Here is a 23,821-nt window from a genome sequence, read left to right as displayed (position 1 = left end):
TTGATCGGCGAATTTGTTTTTTATTACCCTCTGTCATATGTCATTGATAGATCTGCCTTCTGGGAGTTTTATTCAAGAGGATATGTCTCATTGCTCCTATCTGTGTGAAGCCGGCAAAGACTGCTGTGACCGAATGGCGAGCTGCAAATGTGGGACACACACGGGGCAGTTTGAGTGCATCTGTGAAAAGGGCTATTATGGGGAAGGTCTGCAGTACGAATGCACAGGTGAGTCTCCAGTTTGTGCGTCATCGTGTCAGTTATCTGTTGCCGTGTAAAGAAAAGATCCCCAGACTCAGTGGCTTAAAGCATTGATTTATTACCGCTCATGAGTCTGTGGGTCACTTGGGCAGCTTGTCTGGTCTCAGCAGTGCTGGTCTCAGTGAGTTGGGTCGGCTGCCTCGCTGGTCTTAGCTGGGTTTTCTTACCTGTTTGGGCATCAGCTGGCTGGAGTCTGGTCTATAATGACTTTGTCTAGGACCACTAGGTTGACCTTCGTGTGACCTTTCAGATTCTCTCAGGCTGCCCGGGCTTGTCCCTGTGGGGGTGGCAGAGGTCCAAGAGAGAGAAAGGAAGTTTGCGAGACTTCTTGAAGTCTCGGTTCAGAACTGTGAAAGGGAAGATTTGGGGTCTTTCATTTGTAATCAATCAGTAACCAAGTCTGTCCTAAGCCAAAACATGCTGTCGTCTCTTAGGAGAAGCCAGTGGGATTCTGGTCCTTAGGCCTCATATAACTTACGGGATTGTCACAAAAATTGCGACTTTCACTTGATGATCTTTCACCTCTTTGCAAGCCTCCACATAGGGGCCTCATAAAGCTTGACAGTTGGGGCACCTGGGTGGCTCAGTCAGTTAAGCATCTGACTTCGGCTCAGGTCATTGTCTCACGGTGTGTGGGTTCGAGCCCCGTGTCGGGCTCTGCACTGACAGCCTGGAACCTGGAGCCTGCTTCAGATTCTGTGTCTCCCTCTCTCTCTGCCCCTCCCTGCTCACGTTCTTTCTCTCAAAAATAAGCATTTAAAATAATTAAAAAAATGAAAGCCTTAAAAGTGACATCACTTCACAATGGGTTTCACTTCATCGACATTTGTAATTCTACCTGCTCTAGATTTCCTGACAGGAGAATCTTTATGTTTCTAACATTTTATTAGAAAAGCCAAGAGAGCAACTTAGGATTCTGGTATTTTACATTGTATTTTAGGAACTACTTCTAAATCATATTCTCCTAATCTTTAGAAGTAGTATGTCGCTTTCTGTGATAGCATTTTCTTTGTTCTGTTTTAGCCAAAAGGCAACATTTGCTATTTGGGAAAGATACATTCCCATGGAAATTAACAGCCACCAGGAAAATGTAGGAGCAGTAGCTTTACTTTATACTGCACCATGTGGTCTTTTACTGCTTGTTTCATGTGAACATTATTTTATGCTGACATTTGGGAGGTAGGTAGGCCTGCTCTATAGCACAGAAACGTGGCCCTTCTCTGTCTACGTGACCTGCTGTCTCTTTCCTTTTTTCTCCTTCTCCTCATAGGACATTTCCTCTTGCATTCTTCCTTTATTCTCTTTTACTCCTGTTGCCCCTCAGTTCCTCTCCTTTCATTTCTCCTTCCTCCCCTGGCCTGGGTCCCAGCGGGCAGACACATACTTCCTAGGTCCAACCATCCATGCTCACCCAGCAAATCACTCCTTTCTTGGCTCTGCTCCTACCCCACCCAGCAGGAATTCTCATTTAAGCAGAAGAAAGGGGGGGGGGGGATCAACCCAACTGCCTCTGAGTTGGCAAAATGCCTCCCCTGGAATCTTCCCACACTTTCATCAACAGCCCGGCTTGGCACTCTCCCCAGCACCCCCTTCTCTCCCCTCCTCCCACCCAAGCCCACCAAACGCAGGCAGAAGCTCTCATTTTCTTTTCTCCGTGCTGTAGTCAGCATGTTTGCTTTCCGTGTGGTCGTAGGCCGAACTGCTCCTTGCCAATAAGCCACTGCCATGTGGCTGCCCAGCCATGCTGGGCTGCAGCCTCCTCTGCTCCGCGACCCTATAATCTCGCATCCTGAGGGAGAAGCAGCAGAATGAGAGAGGGGGCAGTTCACAAACCCACTACCCCCCAGATCCCCAAGTAGCTGCGGCTGCAACCAGTCATGCACCCCAGGCTGGAAGGCACGGAGACAGCAGTCTGTAAATGTGTGAGATTGGGTGGGCTTGTCAGTAGAGCTTCCTAGAGGGGCCAGGAGTACTTTTGCAGCTGGATCTCACCAAGAACACCAACACAAAAGGATTAATTTATCCATCCCTTCTCTTAAATGAGTGAGCCTCAGCTTACTGCTTCCTTTCACGCAAGAGTTAAATTAGATTTAGTTGCATCGATATAAATGTTCATACTGTCATCTACAGTATTTGTTTCAAAGGGATTAGGAAAAGGAGTGTCGGAACCCCAGTTTGTATGCTGTGATTTGTATATTTGTAGGAGGCGGCACTCATCACTGGCTTCTCCTACACGCTAGGAACTAAGAGAAAATAAATTAATTGCATCTTTCCTGTGGCACGAAAGACTCATTACCAGACTCTTTAGGCAAGGCAAAAAGAAATATTAGCCCTAAATCATCCAGCACTGAAAACGTGGAAGCCGTGATCCTCCTTTTACAATCTGTTCAGTCGACAAATGGCATTGAGCGTGTTTTTCACGCCAAGCCCTGTGCTAGGCACCAGGCAGGGGTTCGATGGTGAGCAGACATGGTCCTCACCTGCAGGGAACTCACAGCCTCCCGACACAAGCCAATTTGTAATCACGCACTGTGATTAAAGAAAAAGGCCTGTGCTGTAAAGAAGGAGCTGCAGGGAAGGCTCTACTAAGATACTAAGATCGTCCCTCTAAGTAAGATCTGAAGGTGCCTTGATAGCAACTATTGTCTTGCTCTAGGAGAGGATGTTACCTTTTGCTCTGAATACTTGGAATTCCCAGTAGTTTTCCTCATTGTAGAAACAGTGCCTTTCAGAACCAAATCATTCCTCTTCAGAGCCAGAAGAAACCTTAGAGGTTATCTGCTTGAAATCCCTCATTCTACAAGAGGAAATTGAGGTCTCAGAAAAGATGAGTATTTTACTTAAGATGGCATATCCAGCCATCAGCAGGACCCCAGGAGGGACCCAGGACACTTCTTATCTAAGTTCTATGTTATTTCCAAGATAGCACGCTGCTTATTTTGCCTTTTTGAAAATATCTTCTTATATACATTGCTCTTCAGAGACCATAGACACCGAACTGTGCTCAAAGTGTTTAAAAACATAGGAAGATCTGGCTCAAATTCACCCTCTGCCAATTACAAATGATGTGGGTTTGGATAATTTCTTCTGATTCTCAGTTTCTTCTGTAAAATGGGCCTAATACTGGTGTATGTATGTATACCCGATAATGGTATATATATGTGTACATATACACACACATATATCTTTGTATATAGAAATACACAGATGTGTCTATATGTGCATACATATGTGTCTATTTTACATATATTTATATATTTTATATCTGTATATATATTTAGGCTAATTGAGAAAATAGACTGCTTAGGATGGTATCTGGCCCATCAATTCCTAATCATACTAATCCTAATAATACTTTTATGATTAATCACTATTGTGCGATGATATAAGTATTATTATGAGAAAGTTAATGGATGGGTATTTAAGTAGTTACCTCATGTGTGAGATTCTTGAAGATGAATGACACCGTATATTTTATAAAACTTTGCCATGGGAGGATTAGGAAGATCGATGCATGCAGGTGGACAACCATCAAGAAGGCTTACACGTACTCAAGGTAAAAGGAGTGTTGGGAATGCAGTTTTGACCCATGAGTATCCAGTGCAAATCAAGAACGCTGAGTGGAGAGAAGACAGTGAGATAATGTGCCACTTGATGTTGAATAAAGTTGAGCTTGTTTGCTTTGATTAGGAAAAACTATGCTGAGGTAACTTGTATTTGTTAATTTCATAGGCCAGAATGCTAGAGCTACCTTACCTGTAAGAACTTTTCTCCCTGCTCACTTGGGAGATGAGGAAATTCAATCCTCTGGTCATATAGGAAATAAGTGTCAGAGTGGAAGCCGAATGGAGGTCTCCCAAATCCCTATGGTCCTTCCTTTATACTAGATCATCTTCACTGGTGCTGTCAGCCTTCAAAGAAAGCTGATAACTGTAGGATGAGTGGGCTCTTCTCCTTTTCTCTCCTCATTCTGGGTGAAGGGCAATCTAGGTTGCTTGGGTTCTCAAACAGTGACTTTCTAAAGCTCTGTCCAAGGCAGTAGCTTTGCTTGAAATGGCCTGAGAACCACTGTCACAGTAAGCAGCTGCTTCACGGACAAGACCTTGATGCCCAGAAAGATCTTAATCACTGGGGATCCGTCCCATATTCTGAACATCTTAGCTTGAATGCAAGCTTGAAGATATTCATTAGAAGTTACTAACAAGTAATGCTCTGACAAAAGAGTTCAATTTTATGAGACATTGCTTAATATGTTTGAGCCGGTTTCTAATTTCCCTTGGCTCAAAACTTTTTTGAGTTCGTCTCAAAATAATCACGTGCTTTTGGCTGGTGGTCTTGGAGAGTGTGTGCTGATAGGTTTTACAGAAGTGAGGACTATATAATAAATACATAATCCAAAGTAGAATGATGCTTTGTTCTCATTCATTTGTGTAATGGCCTTGACCACAGAAACCATATTTGATAGAAGTTCAACTAATGCTAGAAAACCTGCTAGGGAAAGAGAATTTGAAACATAGTTGTAATACTTACAGATCCATATTCCCAATACTCCAGGCTCAGAGAGGCATTGCAGGAAAAGAAATCCAGTGCAGCAACCAAAATAGATTTCAAAATAGTGCAAGTCCTTTGCTTGATTTTCTCTGACTCCAAAATAGGGATTTATAGACCCAAGCAATTCTTAAAATCTCCCCTTTTTAATCATCCTTTCCCTTAGAAACCATAACTCTTCTGTGCTTATCTCTTCAAATTCCTCCCTAAACACACACACACACACACACACACACACACACACACACACACACACCACTCATACTCAAGCACACATATATGTACCTTACAAGACCTAACTCAAACTCTGCATCCTTATCACTCTTTTCCTCCTGCATCTGCATCACCCTCTGGGGTACCAGAGAGGGAGAAAAGCCAAGAATACTTACATATCAGTACTTTTTGTTGTTGTCATAAATCAGTGCTTAAGGACTATGATATTTTGGTTTTGTTTAAACCTACATAACTCAGTTTCATTTACCGTAAATATTTTGTGTGATTCAAATTCAGGTGTGGGGTTTTAATGCCGCATGTTTATATTTAAAGGATTGAAAAGACATTCCTCTAGGATTAGTAATTGAACTTCAGCTAAGGGAACTGTACTGCTTAACTGTGGAGTCTAGTGAAAAGTAGGTGTTGCTTCCATTTCTAGCTCTAGTATTCCTTTCTTCATTCTGCATCTTTGACATTGGCTTTGACAGGGATATGGATGATGATGATGATGATGATGATGACAGCAATAATAACTGATAATAATTAACTAATATTTTAAGAGCACTTATGATATTCCAGGCACTCACTTTCCCAAGCATTGAGATATATATATATATATATATATATATATATATATAATTGATATATGTATCACTATATCAATATATTGATCAATTATATTGATATATCAATATATATCAATATATATCAATACACACACACACACACACACACACCAAGGAAGAGCCAAGGAAGCTAAAAATTGGAGAGGTTGAGTCACTTGTCCTGAGTCACATAGCCAGTAGACCTGGGAGGTGAACCTAAGTTGTCCGGCTCCAGAGCCTACAGTCTGGCCATAGAAATTGGTATTTAACAAACACGCAATTAAAAATATAATTTCAAATTTGCTAAGTATTAGTTGGACCCTTATGAGATCTTCCGTATTTGATCATTTTCTACCCACAAAATAGTGTATGTTTTAACTGAATACTAGGAAGGAAAAGAAGAAAAGGAGTTATATAAAATGCAGATCTGCTTAATGTTTTTTAATTATGGCTCACTCATAGAATAAACTTCAGGCTTATTAGCATGGCATAAAGGCTTTGCCTGAGTTGGCCTGTCTTTACCCTTTGAGCTAAAAGCTGGAACTAGTTATAGTTTCCACCAAATACCGTGCTATTTCTTTCCTCAGACCTTTATTCATGCTTCTTCTGGTTCTCTTTTCCACCACACCCAACTATTTTCTTTGTCCTACCTCATCCAATTAGTGATTCTAACAGGCACTGAAGGACTCATTTTGTATCCCCACTGCCTACCTTCAGAAAAAGAGTAAATGCTAAAGAAAAAACGATGTAGGTAAGAGGTCAAGTTTAATACCAGAATCTTAAGTAGACGAGAATTCATTTTTGAAATCTCAGTCAATGCATGGTTTCCATGTCTGGCTTGGGGACCACAGGATTCCTAGCCCAAAGGCACATGGTAAGAAAAGTTCAAGAATGTATTTTTTTAATGTAAAATATTTACATCTGGTTAAACTTTGTCAACAATAAATCAAATTCAGTCTATGGTTGATATCTGGATTGGTCATTTTGGATGGCTAGGTCATCAAATCAGTTGTGAATAGCCAGTGAACTCTCATTGTAAATCCATGCAAGGGCAGCTGTTCTAAACTTTCCCCTGAAGGGATTTGAGAGATGCAGAGTATGAAGACAATAGGCATCTTGAGGACACTGCTCCTCTGCAGACATTGACTCTATTTCAGTGAGTTTGGAATGATTCGCAGATTGGAAATTATAGCTGGATAAGGGCCAAGGCTGAGGGCTTGATAAAAAGCGGAAGCCCCAGTTACATTATTTTTCATAAAAGGAGGATACACCATAGAAATAGAAACACTAAAATATTTGTGTGGAAATATCTTATGCATGTAAATATATGCACATGAATCCCTACCCCCTACTGCACACAGATATTTTCTTGTCTAAATATTATGTCATTTCTTTGGAAAGAGAGAGGACAGAGAGCTCTACAAATTCTTGAATGGAAACCAAAACATTTGGAAATCTTGTTCTCTGAGCAGAGCTTAGCTGACTTTTTTTTTCCCCAAAAAACATCCCCAGCAGTGCCTAATAATGGGTTTGTAAGGTACAAGGAATTTGTACAATGTATTCCTATTTGCTTTTTATGAGAGAATATTGCTAGCAGGTTGACACTGATTCCCACCAACTTAAGGTTGCTGCCTAAAATAGTTTAGTTTGTTCAGTTTTTCACTGAGTGAGGTAGGTATTCAGTCCTGGTGGTGCATTTTCCAGCCTATCACGATTTTATAACAGGGAAATGCATAAAATTAGATGCCTACAACCATAGGTGTGAAACACCACCAAACTCCCAAGTCAATAAATTGTATTTTCAGCTCAGTTATTGTATTCTTCCAGTCTGTGACTTCTGTTTGGTACTTTCTCATATTTTCTGGCTCTCTGTTGAAGTCCTCACTGTGCTCATTCATTCTCCTGGGTTCAGTGAGCATCTTTATGAACCATTACTTTGAAGTGCATCAGGCAAATTAGTTATCTCCATTTCATCAAGGTTTCTTCTGCTAAAGTCTTATATTGTTCTTTTGTTTGAAAAATATTCCTCTGTTTCTCCATTTTGCTTGACTCTCTGTGTTCGTGTCTATGCATTAGACAAAACAGCCACCTCTCCCAGTCTTGAAGTAATGACCTCCTATGAGGAGATGAAACTTAACTTTGGTTGTCTCTCAAACCTTTGCGATTGTCCAAGCAGCCATTTTTATTTTTAATGGCTTTCAGTTGTTAAGGGTGTGCCAAGACCTGACAGTGTCCCAAATGGGAGGAGCGCAGTTAGCATCTAGATACAGATTGATTAGAAGCCAGACCCTCAGGAAGCAGCTTTTAAAGTATGCAAATATACATAGTCTTGTGGGAATGCTTGCATAAGCCCTGGCATTCCTGGCCACTAGAGCCAGGTGATCTAGAGGTGTCCCCTGGGTGGCTATTGGAAAAATTGAACCTCCAGTGGAGCGTATATACTCCTGTGGGGGAGATGTTGGTGAGCTGTAGCAGGAGGAGGGAGAGCACCAAGATAGCATCCACCTGCCTCTGTTCCCTCTCAGCAGGAAGCATCTGTGTGCCAAACCAGAGGCTGCGCTTGCAGGCCGAAGCTCCAGGACAAGCAACAGGCCTCTAAAAGACAGGGGGTGTTGTCTCTGGAGTGCCCTGGCGGTGGTAGCCTGCCAAGAACTCTCCCTCCCATTGATACCATCTGTGGGACCCAGGAGCAAAAGCCCGTGGCCACCAGAGCCAGGTGATGAAGGGGCAGCCTTTATTAGGCTGCAGCTGCAAAGCCAGGGCCCCAGACCGGAGATACTGTCACCATAGAATGTGGCAGAGAGACTTCATACAGATGGCACGTGCTGGGAAAAAACCCTCAAAAACCTCGCATTTGAAACAAACAAACAAGATGGTGCCCGTTGGCTAGCAAGCGTGAAGATGGCGCCTGCCAGCCAGCAGGCTTCTAGCTGTGAGCTGTGCGAGATGCCTGCCCACCAGGCCGACCCTTTAGGGTTAGCAAATGAGCCTCATCATGTGAGGTGTGGGTGCCTCCGGATTGGCTGCAGGTGGCTGGGTGGGGGCAGGTGAATCGAGGGATTCCTGAGAAACCCGCTTCTGGGTTGGTTACGGCCCTGTGCAGCTTGTGAACACAAGCCTGGAGCCTGAGTTGGTTTTCAAAGCTACACGTTTTCTGGGCTCGTCTCTCAGGTGTAGGTCTCAAAAGTTCAGGTGTCTGATGTAGGATTCAAACCCTTCACTCTTCAAGGAGATGCCCTGGGCTTTGAGTTTCCTCCCATTGGTGGGTCACCCCGGGCAGGGATGGGGTTTATGATGAGATGATGTCCTAGTCTCTCCTACACACCGAAGTGGGCCTTCTCTTTTTTGTCTGATACGTAGTGGTTGCTCAGTTTTTAGTTTCTTTCAGAGGAAGTTGTTCCATATGTAGCTGCAGAGTCAGTGTGTCCTTGGGATGAAGTGAGCCCAGGATCCTCCTATATCATTATCTTAAACTGGAATCTCCCAAAGTCAGTATGTTGTGTCTTTTAGGAGTACTCACAAAAATATATCCAGTATTATAAAATTGTGAAAATAAGGATTATAACCTTATTAGAACCTATAGAATCTTACTTTTTCTCCTTCTGTTTCCTAGCCCCATTATAAGTAAATTCAGTAACAAGAAAAAGGATGCAAAGAAAAACATTTAACATATGGTAATTGGTAGTCCTTAAATATTTTGCTCATGTCACCCCTAAAATAACTAAACACCCATGTACCCCTTGTTGATTTTTAAATAGCTATCGAAAAGTTTTCAGCAAGATTTTTTTTTTTAATTTTTTTTTTTCAACGTTTATTTATTTTTGGGACAGAGAGAGACAGAGCATGAACGGGGGAGGGGCAGAGAGAGAGGGAGACACAGAATCGGAAACGGGCTCCAGGCTCTGAGCCATCAGCCCAGAGCCTGACGCGGGGCTCGAACTCACGGACCGTGAGATCGTGACCTGGCTGATGTCGGACGCTTAACCGGCTGCGCCACCCAGGCGCCCCTTCAGCAAGATTTTTAAAGATGGTATTTCCATAATTCAGTATTGCCTTTTAAAATAAAAGTGTTATATCACTTTTAAATGTACCCTTTGAAATCTCAATACTATAACAAATTTGATTCCTTCTGGTAATATTCGTTTGTTAAGCAGCTTTTTTCAATGGAGAGACTTTGCGTGGTTTCTTGTTTTCTTAGATCTCTTCCCTTCTCCTGGTACCATGTGATTCGAATACAGTAAGTTTTTATCTTCTAAAGCCTTTTATTGATCACAGAATTCTACTTCTCTGCCATGAAAATTGTGGATATATATTGAAATTAATTTTTAAATTTTCTGTGATCAAAATTGATGTTAGATATCAAGTATTAGAGTTATTATTATAATTGTTATTTGTATATAATTTGTCAGAGCTATTACTCCTTTTGATACTTACTCCCTGTAGAAATAAGATGCTATTGGAGATTTCATCTTTTCATGGGATGGATCATTAATTAATTCATGTGCCCGTGGACTTCTGCTATAAGAATAAAGGCATATGTGACATCAATTTCATTTCTCTTTTTCATTTTTGTAGGTCTTAGTGCTGAAAACCTTCATACAAATGTGTAGATGGAGCTTGAAAGAGTTGTGTGACATTGACGTCACTTCATTCTTTGAGTTCCTCCTGAGTTATGTGCCAAAAATAAATGAGTGATCTATCATCAAAAAAAATATTGGAGATGATTAGCTGACTGTTCCCTTTGGTCCTTTTTCAATGTTATTGAAACTGAAGAATTGGAATGCTTTTGACTTGCAAAAGTAGTTGTTACCCAATCATTATAACCATTCGCTTTTTCACAAGTTTCTGGGAAGTCCCCTAGAGACTTTACTAGGACATGTTAAAGGACAACCTGTTACTATTTAATATGGAAGAGCTTTGTTTAATTATGTCTGGGAAAATCAAAACAATACAAATTTCAATAAACTTTTAGCAATCCAGTAGTTTCTGATAAAATTATTTTACCTTAGAATGTGCATTAATATATCCTTACCAAAATCTTGGAGCCACAGATTTAGCTTATTTAATCTATGGACAAATATCTATATATAACCTATTTGTGAAAATGGTTCACACAGTTAAATCTATCCTCCAAATATTTTCTGAGAGAAAAAGGCTAAATAAACTAATGCACATTCCAGTGGCCAGCATATTGGTTTAGATTTCCACAATTGATGAATAAGGCAGAGAGCCTGCTCTTGAGTCTCTCAGCTGGATAGAAGTTGCTGCTGCCTTCAGTATTTCCCGTCGACATTTTCTTCCTTGCTTTGCCCTCATTGGACTCTTCTAAAGAAGTGACATATTCTTTGACAGTAGTCAGGAAGTTGGAAAGAAAAGGTGGTAAATGAACAATACCTTTACTGGTACTTTCCCAGCCTACAATGTTTCTGAATTCAGAACATCCCAGAAACGAGCCAAAATACTCCATTTCTAAGGTCAGGAAATATTGAATGATATTTAACTGGGATATGTGAAAAACAAGGAACATTTCTTAGAGAACTTGCTTATGGTACCTTAATTAAAGAAAGGTTTCCAGATACCAAGAGTTTTGAATTGTGCTGAAGGTTTGCCACCTTGGGACAATGCACCGTAGTAAGATTCAAAAGGGATGAAAAGTACACATTTCTTTTGAAAAAATGAATGAAGGGCAGTTGTGAAGAGGTGCTATGGATGCTTTCTTTGGTACATCAGCTTAGGTAAGAGTACCTGTCAATGTTGAGGTTCTGGAAATTGTTTCTCTAAAAAGATTCGTGCTACAACCGCATGCCTCTTGCAGTTTTTCCCTATTTACGTTCCTCATTTGTAGAAGAGGAAACAGTGTTAAAGAATTTAAGAAATTTTCCTAATGCCATTCAACCATAAAGCAGTTAGCATGCACACCCAGTTCTCTCAGATCCTAGTGTCCGTATTATCTCTGAGCCATTAGATTGCCCACGATCCATCCATAGCACTTACTGCATGGTCATTCTCCATCAAAGAAATGATCCAGAAATATTTTGATGCTCTTTCCAGGTTGTATTTAAAGGCAACTCTTGCTTCCAAGTTGTAGCTCAGCATCCCAAATGTTTGGTTCTGTGGGGTCTGCGCGGGGTTGATACTTTACTGAACGATAGATGATAAGCCAAGTTTGGGTGATAGCCACTGTTGGCAATTTGAAAATGACAGCCCAAGCTAGAGAAAGTGAGATTCGCTAAAATCATGATGTGCCCCATAGTATGCTAAATGCATATATATCTGTCTTACTTTTTTTATATATGATATATATAAATCTTAGCATCTGTATATATCATACATATATGTATGATATCTGTATGTATAGTTCTTGAGTGCAGTTAGTGGCATTAATCTTACTCATAAATCCTAGTTCTGTCACTTACTGTGTTCTTCTGGGCAAGTTTTTTTTACCTCTGTGGACCTCAGTTTTCTAGTCTATAAAATAGGGCTAGTAATAGTAGGATTGTTATAAAAATTAATGAGATAATGTGTGCAAAAAGCTCACTAGGAGGCTTGGCATATAGTAAGTGTTTGCTTAATTTAAATTTTTTCTATTTTTTAACAGTTATTCGTTTTTGAGAGATGGAGAAAGACAGAGCATGAGTGCAGGAGGGGCAGAGAGAGAGAGGGAGGCGTGAAATCACAAGCAGGCTCCGGGCTCTGAGCTGTCAGCACAGAGGCCGACGAGGGGCTCGAACTCACGAACTGTGAGATCATGACCTGAGCCCAAGTCAGACACCTAACCTACTGAGCCACCCAGGCGCCCCTCCCCCCCCCCTTTTGGCTTGAATTATTACAGTCTATAGTATGATTCTCAACAGGGAGCGATTTTGACCCCCCAGGGGGTACTTGGCAATGTCCAGAAACAATATGGTTTGTCCCAGCTGGAAGGAGCTACTGTCATCTAGTGGCTGGCAGCCAGGGATACTGCTAAATATCCTATAATACACTAACCATCATCAACAAGTCCCAAATGTCAATAGCACTGGGGTTGGGAAACTGTGCTCTGTACTGACAAACTGAGTTAATGCTTTAACATAAGATTCAAAAAGCATTACCGGATCTCTTTTTAAACTTGTAGAGGAAACATCAAAGCCACGTGATTCTACTAGGATTAAATTATCTCTTGGTTACGAACATTGCAGCATCTTCTCCTCCAGCTATCTCAAACCCTTGCGGCTTCTCACACACGTCAAGGCCTTTCATGGCTCCAAGTTTGTGCATTTTGGTCCCCTTTGCCTAGAATATCCCACATCTTTTCTATTTCTTACTGGTACTTTGGGGTTCACAACAAATTCACTTCTCCCGTGAAACTTTTCCTTTCATCCCTTCCTGCATAGATTCATTGCTCTAGCAATGAGTTTGGGTTAGCGTTTTTGGTTTTTTTAAATACCTCTCTCTTTCTGTTAAGACCCACCACATGGTATTATCATTTGGGGTAGTTTTTTTTTCTTTACTATTCTATGAATTCCTTTAAGGCAGGATTGTATCTATCTCTCTCTCTTTTTTTTAATAACCTCTGCTACATGGCACAGGGACTTAGAGTAAGCATTAATAAACTTTGAAGAATGAATGAATAAATAAAGCAAACTGTATGTTCAGATACTAGAACACAACATATGGAAACTCTGCTTGGTTCCCAACTTCCTGGGAATTTTCCATTCCTTTTTTGGAGAAGTGAAGGTGAACAAGTCTACTGACCCTGAGAAGCACTGGCTTAGAATCAAAGCAAGCCATCTGGAAGGCTGAGTTCAACAATAGGAAGTGGCTAATAACACATTTATCTCTTTTATGTTATCTAGTTATTGGTATTATTTCCAAAATCCAGTCCTAAAACAATGGTGTGTGTGTGTGTGTGTGTGTGTGTGTGTGTGTGTGTGTAAAGCTGTTTGAATATATTGATGATTGATAGTTTGGCAAAGTGTTTTAATTCATCTAGCAGTGTAAGACAGCATTCCGGGATGATGTGGATTTTTACCACTTTAGCAATCATTTAATGAATATATAAAGCAAATCATTATTACTATGTGTAGGATAATGTTAGCGGTCAGGAAAATTTCCATTGAAACTTGAGATTTATAAATTTTGTCAAAATATGGAAGCAGGTATATGAAAATATGTCATGAACTATGGAACAAGTTATAAGAAAAGACAAATCAAATCCACATTATATGTGAAATACTGAAGGCACAACCATAAACATTAATGTTGAAGCAACATTCAACATCTGTTTCACGATCAATATTTAATATTTTGAACAAAAAAAAAGAGCTGTTTTACTATTGTATGTAGTATTATTCTTAACCTAGAAAATACAAAGAAGTAAATTGGAAACCACTAGAATTAATAGATTTATAAACTGACAAAATAAAATACAATTAAAATCAATAAATTTTTATGTAGAAACTTTTGGTTTAAAAAACCTTATCAAATCTCTTTTACAGTAATAAGGAAAATATATATATTTCCTGAGAATAATTTGAAATAGAATTATGTGATCCCCATGAGGAACTGTAAACTTTTATTGAAACCAATTATGAATAAGAAGGTCAATTTATGACTTTAAGCAGAAGGAATATGAGTTTCTAGTCATGCTAGTGCTCACATACACTGTTCATGGTATTCTGTTTCACAGATCAAGGTATCTGTAAGGCAATGGTTAGCCATGAAGAAATAACCTCCAACTACCAACCAACCACACCTGTGTAGTGTACCCCAGACTTTAAAATACAGTGTTTTGATCTTGGATATTCTTGGATGTACCTTGAAATTTTGCTTTCCTGCCTTTTGCTTTTTAATTCTTATTACGTTTTTAATTTTGAGATAATTGTAGTGTCACATGCAGTTTTAAGAAATAATACAGGGGCGCCTGGGTAGCTCAGCTGGTTAAGCATCCAACTTCCGCTTCGGTCATGATTTCATGGTTCGTGAGTTTGAGCCTTGTGTCAGGCTCTGCGCTGACAGCTCAGAGCCTGGAGTCTGCTTTGGATTCTGTATCTCCCTCTTTGCCCCTCCCCTGCTCATGCTCTGTGTCTGTCTCTGTCTCTCTCAAAAATAAATAAACATTAAAAAAAAAACTATTTAAAGAAATAATAAAGAATAGGGTGCTTGGGTGGCACAGTCTGTTAAGCATCTGACTTCAGCTCAGGTCATGATCTCATAGTTCATGAGTTTGAGCCTCACGTCTGCCTTTGCACTGACAGCTCAGAGCTTACTTTGGATTCTCTGTCTCCCTTTCTGTGCCCCTCCCCTACTCATACTCTCTCTCTCAAAAACATAAATAAACATTTAAAAAAAGAAAAGAAAAAAAAAGAAATAATACAGAGCAATCCCCTATATCATTTTCCTAGTTTCTCTCCGTGGTAGCATCTTGCAAAACTATAGTTAATATCACAGTGCAGATACTGACATGGATGTAGTCAGGATACGCAACAGCCCCACCACCACAAGGATTCATAATATGCTCTTGTAGAGCCCCAACACTTCCCTTCTACTCCTAGTTGCCCTCACTTTGACCTCCTGCAAATGCTAATCTGTTCTCCATTTCTATAAGTTTGTCATTTCAAGAATGTTAAATAATCATTCGCTCAGCAGAGAAAGAGGGACGATGAGCATTGCCTTATGCCTGCCAAGTGAACATAGATATCTACATTCCTCATTTTGCTACTAGTGACCCTGATATGAATGTGTGTGAGGGGATTCTCATTACTGCTGGCTGCAGATGGGATTTCTGGCTCTAGGAAGGCCTCCCTATTGCTCCCCAGTCACTACAAAGAGGGGACCTCTTTGCTGCTTGGTGGTGATGAAAGTTCTGACTCTCCACGGGCTGGCTTTGACAGCACTCCAGGGGGCAGAGGAAAGACCCTTTGCTACTTTCTGGTGGGTGTGGAAGTGAGAGACAGTGCTCACCTCTGTGGTCTCCACTGGTGTGAAAGGCTACTTGACCTTCTCTGATACCACCTGCAGAGGTGTTGGGGTGCCTTGCTAGAGCTTTGTAAGAGTAGAAATCTAGACTTCCCACTTGGTCTCTCCCTGGTATGGCTGCATTGGGCCACAGTTTTGTTTCATAATTTTATTTTATTTTATTTTATTTTATTTTATTTTATTTTATTTATATTTATATTTATATTTATATTTATATTTATATTTATATTTATATTTATATTTATATTTATATTTATATTTATATTTATATTTATATTTATATTTATATTTATATTTTTGTGTGTGTGGTGTTTGGCTGGAGTAGAGGAGTTGAGTGGCTCTTGTCTAAAAGTGTCCTAAGTTGCTGGGCGTCTGTTTCTTCATCCTTTGGCTGAAGAGAGCAGTATTTTGTTGTTTTGGGGTTTTTTTGTCCATTCCCATTGGTGTTCTGGATTGCCAGCTTCTGTAGCCCTAAGTCTGGGATATGTGAGGTAAAAGGAAGCCCAAGGGACTCACTGCCATGTTGGGCTTTGGTTCTCAAGGTCCCTAGCTGGTCTGCCTTTTTATCCGTGTCATTTTATGTTTATTTTATATGTAACATTCAGAGGTTTTAGTTGTGCCACTAGGAAGACTGAGAAAAAGTGCACCTACTCCATCTTCTCAGAAACAGATTCCTCTGCTTTTTGTGTGCATCAGATCTTCTCTAGGGACAGATTTTTCCATGTTGGTTGTATCAGTCCGACTGTGGTATTACTTTTTATGTGTGACTTACTTAGGGACACCTTTTGTGGAAGCACAGCGGTATCAGTTTTCCCACATATTATACCCAGTGATGACTTTGTTTCTACTGAAATCAAAAGTGAAATGGAAAAAAAATAATTAAAGATCAATAAATAAAGGCTAACAATTTTAGAAAAAGCTATAGAGAAAATCTTGATTTTTTGCAGTTAAGCAAAAAAGAAAAAAAAAATTCATCAAAGCTCAAAGTTCTTAAACGATCCTTACATATAGGGAAAAATGGAAGTGACTGAATCATGCCATGTGTCTGAGAATGAAATGTTACGGTCCTTCTGAATAAGTCTCCAGAAGTCACCCAAAGTGATCTTGTCACGTACCTTAACTTAAACATTGTCATTGTTCTTACTGTTCTAAGGATAAACTCCTAGGTTTCGAATGTGGCCTACCCAACCTTCATGGTTTTGGCACTCACTCTCTTTTCTGGCCTCTCTGTACTCCAGGTAGAGTGAACACGTGTATTTTCAGGCATGCTCTCTCTTGCCTCTGGGCCCGCACATGTCGATGCCTCTGTTTTGAATGCCGTTGCCCTCCGCCTACACTTCTCACTGGTGTGCATGGTTCATCCGGTCTCGCTCTGAAATCGCTTTGACCAACAAAGCTTACCTATCACCCCACCCCTGCTTCAAGTCTAGGTAGTGTCTCTCTTATGTGTTGTCATATAACATGGCACTTTACCCCTCTTAATCATCTGTGTCAAAGCGGAATGACTGTAAGGTACAGATGGAGTTCTGTGTTATCCCCTGGCCCCTGTAGCCCATTACCTGTCATACCCTTTTCATCTCTACAGAGGGTCATGAAATTTTACAAACATGATCACCCATCATGTCATGATGGCAAAACAAGTTCTTCAATTGGTTATATAACTCAGAGAAGGGCAGACAGTGTCAGAGCCAGTAATAATTAGCAGAATTCTCATCCAAGGATTCTGTACTTGATCCTTCGCACCACACCCTGCTTTAATGGATGAAATGGGAGAAAGGTGATGACACAGTGAAACTTGCAATTTTATTTACACACAGATTATTCAGAAAATAATCCAAACATTTTAACATGGGAATATGGAAGGAAAAATATTGCTTCATGAGCGGACTACTTCAAGGTGCAGTGACTGGACCACACAGATATCAGAATGAATGCCAGGTGGAATAAGGGTTTTATGGAAACTCCAGAAGGAAATCATTTCAATCTATCCATTGACTCCTTTAACTGTCAAATATCTCTTAGATATTTTGGAAGATATGATTATTGCCCCAAACTTGCCTTAAAGTAGCTTATCATGAAATGGAGCTATAACTATAAAGAAGTCAGAATGTGTGTCATGAACAAAGTGTTATAGCTGATCCGGTTCTAAGCAACTGAGATTGAATGAAAATTAAAATGTTGTGACATGGGGGCGCCTGGGTGGCGCAGTCGGTTAAGCGTCCGACTTCAGCCAGGTCACGATCTCGCGGTCCGTGAGTTCGAGCCCCGCGTCAGGCTCTGGGCTGATGGCTCAGAGCCTGGAGCTTGCTTCCGATTCTGTGTCTCCCTCTCTCTGCCCCTCCCCCGTTCATGCTCTGTCTCTCTCTGTCCCAAAAATAAATAAACGTTGAAAAAAAATTTAAAAAAAAAAAAAAATGTTGTGACATGTATGATACACAAAAGGCTATCACTGTTCTGAAAATATTTAGTTATGTAGGTAATGGGATTTTCACCGGGTTTGAATGATAGGACTTGGACAGTTAGAAATAGGAGATACCACTGTGGAGAACAGAAAGTACAGACCCGTGATGGGGACTGGTGATGGATGAACGGGCTATATCTGTGAACATAGTGGGGTTCAGAGCAAGAAAGGTAGGGAGTAGGAACTAGATTGTACTCGGGCTTGAATTCCATGCTACAGAGATGGCCTTTGGTTAACTGACAACTGCAAGACATTGAAGATTTTTGAGCAGGAAAGTGGCACGTTAAAAACGATGTTACAGGAATATGAATTCGGCATCTGTGGACAGAAATCACTGAATGTAACCTAGAACAAGAATTGTATGTATGGAGGTTACAGAATCAATCATATCGTAAAATAATTAGGTATAATTAGTGTAACAACAGTGAGCATGGAAAACAACAGGTAAACACATTTCCAAACTACCAAAGATCTTAAAGCCTTATTGAAGGCGAGTGTGGCCTCAGACTTTACTCGTCACTTACCACTCCTTATAAGACCACAGGGAAACAAATTTGACCCTAAACACAAAACCATACTCAGAGCTTTCTTCCTTTCTTACTGCCAAGGTTGTTCTTAGATTCAACTTGCACCACTGCTCTCTTTCCTTAGGAAAGGCTAATATTCAGCAGCTATGCATTAGTCCAGTTGTAAAAGTTGTTGAGATATTGAAATACTTATGTACTGACTGGTAAATGGCTACTGCCCTAAGTCTCTTGAATTTTCCTTCACTGATCTAACCCCTTTTCCAGGGTCACTGGCACCTATCCCATGGTCCAGCACGTGTAGAGGCAACATCTGGCAGATGGGTGGGCCTGCAGAATTCTGCGTGATGCTACAGCTAATGTCTCTTGTCAGTGATCAGTGGTCATGCCACTGAGTTGTAGTATTTTGAATATCACCCTTCCATGGATGGTGTTTTCTCCCAAAATGTTCTCATGTTCTTCAAGCAATAGACCTACACATATTTGAATCTCAGGGGTAGATCCACCCTAGGTTCAAGTTGAAACCCTGTTGCACTGAAACTCATAGGATTTCACATTTAGATAATTGATTAATTGGTTATTTTATTTTTTAAAAAGAGAACAAATCTACACCTATATTTACTTTTCAGTAAGTTTAAATCCGTGAGGGGCACAGCATTACACGGATTCTGTGGCCATGGCCTTAGCAGGAAGACTGCTTTGTAATCTGGCATGAGCCATGCCACTGTTTTCCATGCACAGAAGTTACTTTTCCCCAGATTATTCTGGTTTTTATCAGTTTGCCACCAGGAGTCACTGTGTTGTTCTTTGTTTTGCACACATAAGCACATCTCTTGCCTAAATAGAATTCGGTTTCATCTCGAGCATAAACACCTTCAACTTTAAGAACTGTGTGCTCCCAGCAAAAATGACCTTGGACCACAGCCTTCCAGACATGTTTGTCATTTTAGGAGTCCTGTTCTCAGCAGGCCTCCGCAGGCTCCAAAATGGCCTGATTAATTAGTAATTTTTAAAAAAGTTAATACCCAGTGTTCATGAGAGTACAATAAGATATATACTTTTAGCCCTAATAAAGTATTTGACTTTAATTCAAATATAAAGTAATATAAATATAGAAATATAAAGTAATTCGACAATAGTCTAATGAGTTTGAAAAGTTAATACTATTTTGCTTAAGAGAAAAGATTTTCAATGGATGAAAGAAATAAGAGAACAAGATGATTGCATGAAAGTTATTTATAATTATTAAAAAACTGGATTCAACTTAAATATCAAACATTAAACCAATGTGGTTTAGCTTACAGTAAATTTTATTTTCTTCTTTATATGATTCTGAGTCATTAGCTATTTTAGAAAGAATAAACAAGGTTAAAGATAATTTTAAAATCCCCAGTGGCCTCTCCTAAAAGTGTTTGCCCACCAAGTTTTCATTATAAAACTTAGGATGATCTCACATTTCTCGTCTAGACAGTAGACACCTTAAGACAATTAAGAAGACAGAATTTTCAACCCAAAAGACCTTGTATTCTGTACTCAGCCAGGTCATATTTATGTGTGAGCTTGTGGGTGTGTGTGTGTGTGTCACATATATTATTTCTTAATACATAATAATAACTTTGCTGATGCATCCTCTTTTGGACACAGTCTTTTGAGGCTTTTCGTTTTTGTTTTTTGATAGACTTGTCCTGATCCATCAGTAATCTCCTCTCTAGTCTGAGCAGGTGCTTCTATTTGCAACATGGCGTCCCGCCGCGAGTGTGCCATTTGCTCCTTTGGCACCACACAGTTACTCGAATTCAGTTGAGTCCAAATACGCTGCACTTCAGCCAAATGAGCTACCCAATGGCAGGGAGATTGACAGGCTCCTAATTCGTTTACGACAGATTCAGTTGTGCGGCATCCAAGGCAGTTAAAAGTCTCCTTATCTAATTCATTAATGAAAATCGGAAGGATCTCAGCTCTCTGGTAGAAGCGTCGTTCTTTGTATGCATGCCCACGTCCTTGTCTTGTAGTTATGAAAATATTGGCTCGGCATGGGGAAAGAGAACTGGTTCTCTTCTAGGGTGGTGGATCCCTGTGCTCGAAATTTGAACAGAACTCTTTGTAGGAACATTTTCCTTATTCAGACCAGATCCATAAAGTTGAGGAGGAACATGATGTTGTAATAATAAAGAACCTTTCTCTGGGAGCCCAGACATTTGCTTGGTGCCCTTCATAGATAGAGCAGAACCGGGGTGGCACTGTCATCTACCTGAATGGGCACCCTTGGGGTGGTGTAGCACACAGCCTGAATGCAGCTGATGTAGCTACCTTACCACTATATTCTTTAAAGGAATTTGTTAACCTTTAAAGATGAGTTGTGCAAGGAAAAGAGGCTCTTAACAATTATCACAGTTTTAAAAAATTAATCTTAGATTATGTGTAAGAAGGAAGTTTATAAAATATTTGTTACTGTATAACGGATGTTATTTATTCTAGCTAAAATAGTCATCTAACAGTTTAATATTGTGGATAAGATAGAGAGAATGGAGGCTCCCTTATATTTTACAAATTCCAAACTGGCTGATGTTTTAATTTGCATCAATCAAAGGATTCCTCTGTCAGCCGAGCAGAAGACTAATGTTAGCACAACATGATAATTTCAAGAATCACACTGCCAGTAATAGTAGCTGAAAGCTGCCAAGATATTTCTGAAAAGAGAAAGTGGTTATTTTAACAACTAAAAGAGCAATTAAGAAATAATATTTGGTACATTTCCAGGAAGGAAACATTTCATGACAAAAAAAAAAAGAACATACCTGGCCCTTTACCATCACTTGTGAAACTTGTTCAAACCATGGTTTTATTTAGTATTTTCAACTTTTGCTTGGTTTTAGATGAGGAGTTTTCCCCCTTGGGTATCAAAGAAGTTGATTACACCTCTCCCACTAGAATTGTGCAATGCCTTTAAATAGTTCTCCTAAAGTCTGTTTTCCATTATCATTATGAATTTCACAATACATTTCCAAATGTACTTTTGGATATTTTTATCCAAAACACTGTTCTCCAATGTTATAAACTCTTGATTACTCAAAACAGTTTGGAGAGTAATATTGTTAAGATTGCTTCCTTTTTATGTAATATTATTTTAAAAATAAATTGTAGAATCTGTAAACCGAATCTGATTGCTCCTATGGAAGATTTCTTTAACTTACTTTCTAGTATTACTCTATTTCTAGAATCATCAAATGTTAGCATTGAAAAGGTCAGGGCCATCATCAGTTGTAACTTCTGTAGTTTGTAGGAAAAGAGAAGAAAGTCACTTGCCGGTGACCCTGTCCCTTGTCAGCAGAAGAGCCAAGGTTGCATGCAACTCGGTGGTCTTGACCCCAAGGTCAATGCCTTCACATCACCTGATTGTTATTCTCTTTGACTTTAGTCCTCCTTCCGCACTAACCCGCCCTGCACCTTCCAACACAGCTGTTTGCCCTTGCCCTTCTTTGATTGAGTGACTTGGTCAGGCGATGCAATGGCTAATGGCTAGGTCAGATAATTGGAAGACTCTGAACATACAAGGGCATGTTCATATTACTGAGAGAAAGAGACAACTGCATATTTTACATACAGTGTGACATGTGTCAGAGCAGAGGTAAGCATGACGTACTCTGGGGGCACAGAAACGAAGGCAATGGAATCTGTCTGAAAAAGTCAGAGGAGCTGTGAAGAACGAGTTAGTCATGAAGGGTGCTGGCGGTTCACTCAGACAAAGGAGAGCTTATGCAAAGGCAAAGCTAACTGGAAGATAAAAGAGGTAATATTTGCCAAGCACCGAGCACCCACCAGGCACAACAAGTCTATAAAAGATGGATAATTATCTGTTGAGAAAACAGTTGGAGACCTTATTCTAAAATTTACTGAATGCTAACTCCACGCCAGGCATTTACTCACATTATTTCTGCTAATCCTAACAACAAAATTTATAAGGGACATACTACTAATGTTACGCACAAAGAAACCAAGTCTCAGAAAAATTAAGTAATTGCTCAAACTCCCAAGTCCAGTAAATTGAGATGGAGGAGGTATGCAAGACTAGGCTCTCCTTGATTCTGAAGCAGGTTCCAACCAGGATGTGAAATTGCACTGATCCCTTGTAGGAGACAGACAAGAATGTTACAGACAGATCAAAGATCTGTGAAGATCAGAGTGAAGAGAGAAGGCCTTATCCTGTTGGTGCAGTTTTTAGATAGAAAGTGATTTGATCACATTTCTATTTTAGAAAGCTCTTCAGGCACAGCATTCATGGTGGAATGAAGAGAAGAAATGGAGGCCAAGAGACCAGTAAAGAGCTGTGTAAAAACCCGGATGAGAGATAATGAGTTCAGATCTAAGATAAGGCAATGCTGATGGAGGGAGGGGAGAAACGCAGAGGATTTTGGAAAGAGAAAAATCTGAAAAACATGGTTTCCATTTGGATATTGGAGAAGATAGAGGGAGAAGGGGGAACCAAAGTGATCTCCGACGTCAGAGAACCAGTAACCTCGTGAAATACAGCATTTGAGACAATGACTTTCTTTTACATATAATTTTTATTTACTTTTAATTCTTTTTGCACAGGTAATACCTATTCAGTGTAGCAAAACTGGAAAATACTAGATCAACAAAAATAAACCTGAAAGTCTCGTAATTCTACCATGAATATATACCATGTATACATAACCTTAAAGATCATATCCTTGAAGTTTCCTATATGTATTTATTAACCCAAAAGGCTCATATAAAACATAGTGTTTGAAACCTGCATTTTTTACACTCAGCTACATAATTTGGATGATTTTCCATGTCAAGACTTGTATTTTTATGGCTACTATTCCATTGGATGGAATTGTCATAAGAATTTAACAAACCCCCCATCTCTTGACGTTTGTGTTATTGCCACTGCTGAGTGTGTAAATGGTTAACAACAATTATACATATGTTTTTACTCATCTTTACTTGGGACATATTCTCAGAAATCAAGTGATTTATCAAAAGGAGGGTTCCACTTGAGGGTTTTGGCGTCTGCCCCCAGGTTGTCCTACAGAGTAGGAGAGAATGTTTGTTCACATGCTTACTGGCAAATGACTATCAACATCCTCTAAAAATTTTGCCAAATTAAAATGTAGCCATCACTATGTATTTCTTTATTATGAGTGAGGTTAAACTGTTTATCCTGTGATTTTTGGTTATTTTCATTTCTCCTGTAGGAAATTTCTAATTCTTGTTCTTTGTCAACTT

At 39.8% G+C, this 23,821-nt stretch overlaps 1 protein-coding gene across 1 annotated transcript in view; it reads left to right on the top strand.

Moving 5' to 3' along the window:
• SVEP1 (sushi, von Willebrand factor type A, EGF and pentraxin domain containing 1) overlaps window positions 1-23,821 on the top strand; it is a 198,515-nt gene that overhangs the window by 29,389 nt on the left and 145,305 nt on the right. The window contains exon 3 of the mRNA XM_047099519.1: window positions 51-227. Within this exon, the coding sequence (XP_046955475.1) occupies window positions 51-227 (177 nt within the window). The remainder of the gene's footprint in view (window positions 1-50; window positions 228-23,821) is intronic.

This window comes from Lynx rufus, unplaced genomic scaffold, assembly GCF_022079265.1.
Source record: "Lynx rufus isolate CCGP_SWC_20201006 ecotype Redwood Valley unplaced genomic scaffold, mLynRuf1.p SCAF_10, whole genome shotgun sequence".
Lineage (NCBI taxonomy): Eukaryota > Metazoa > Chordata > Mammalia > Carnivora > Felidae > Lynx > Lynx rufus.
Note: the sequence above shows the minus strand (reverse complement) of the source record. Positions and strands in the feature narration are given on the sequence as shown.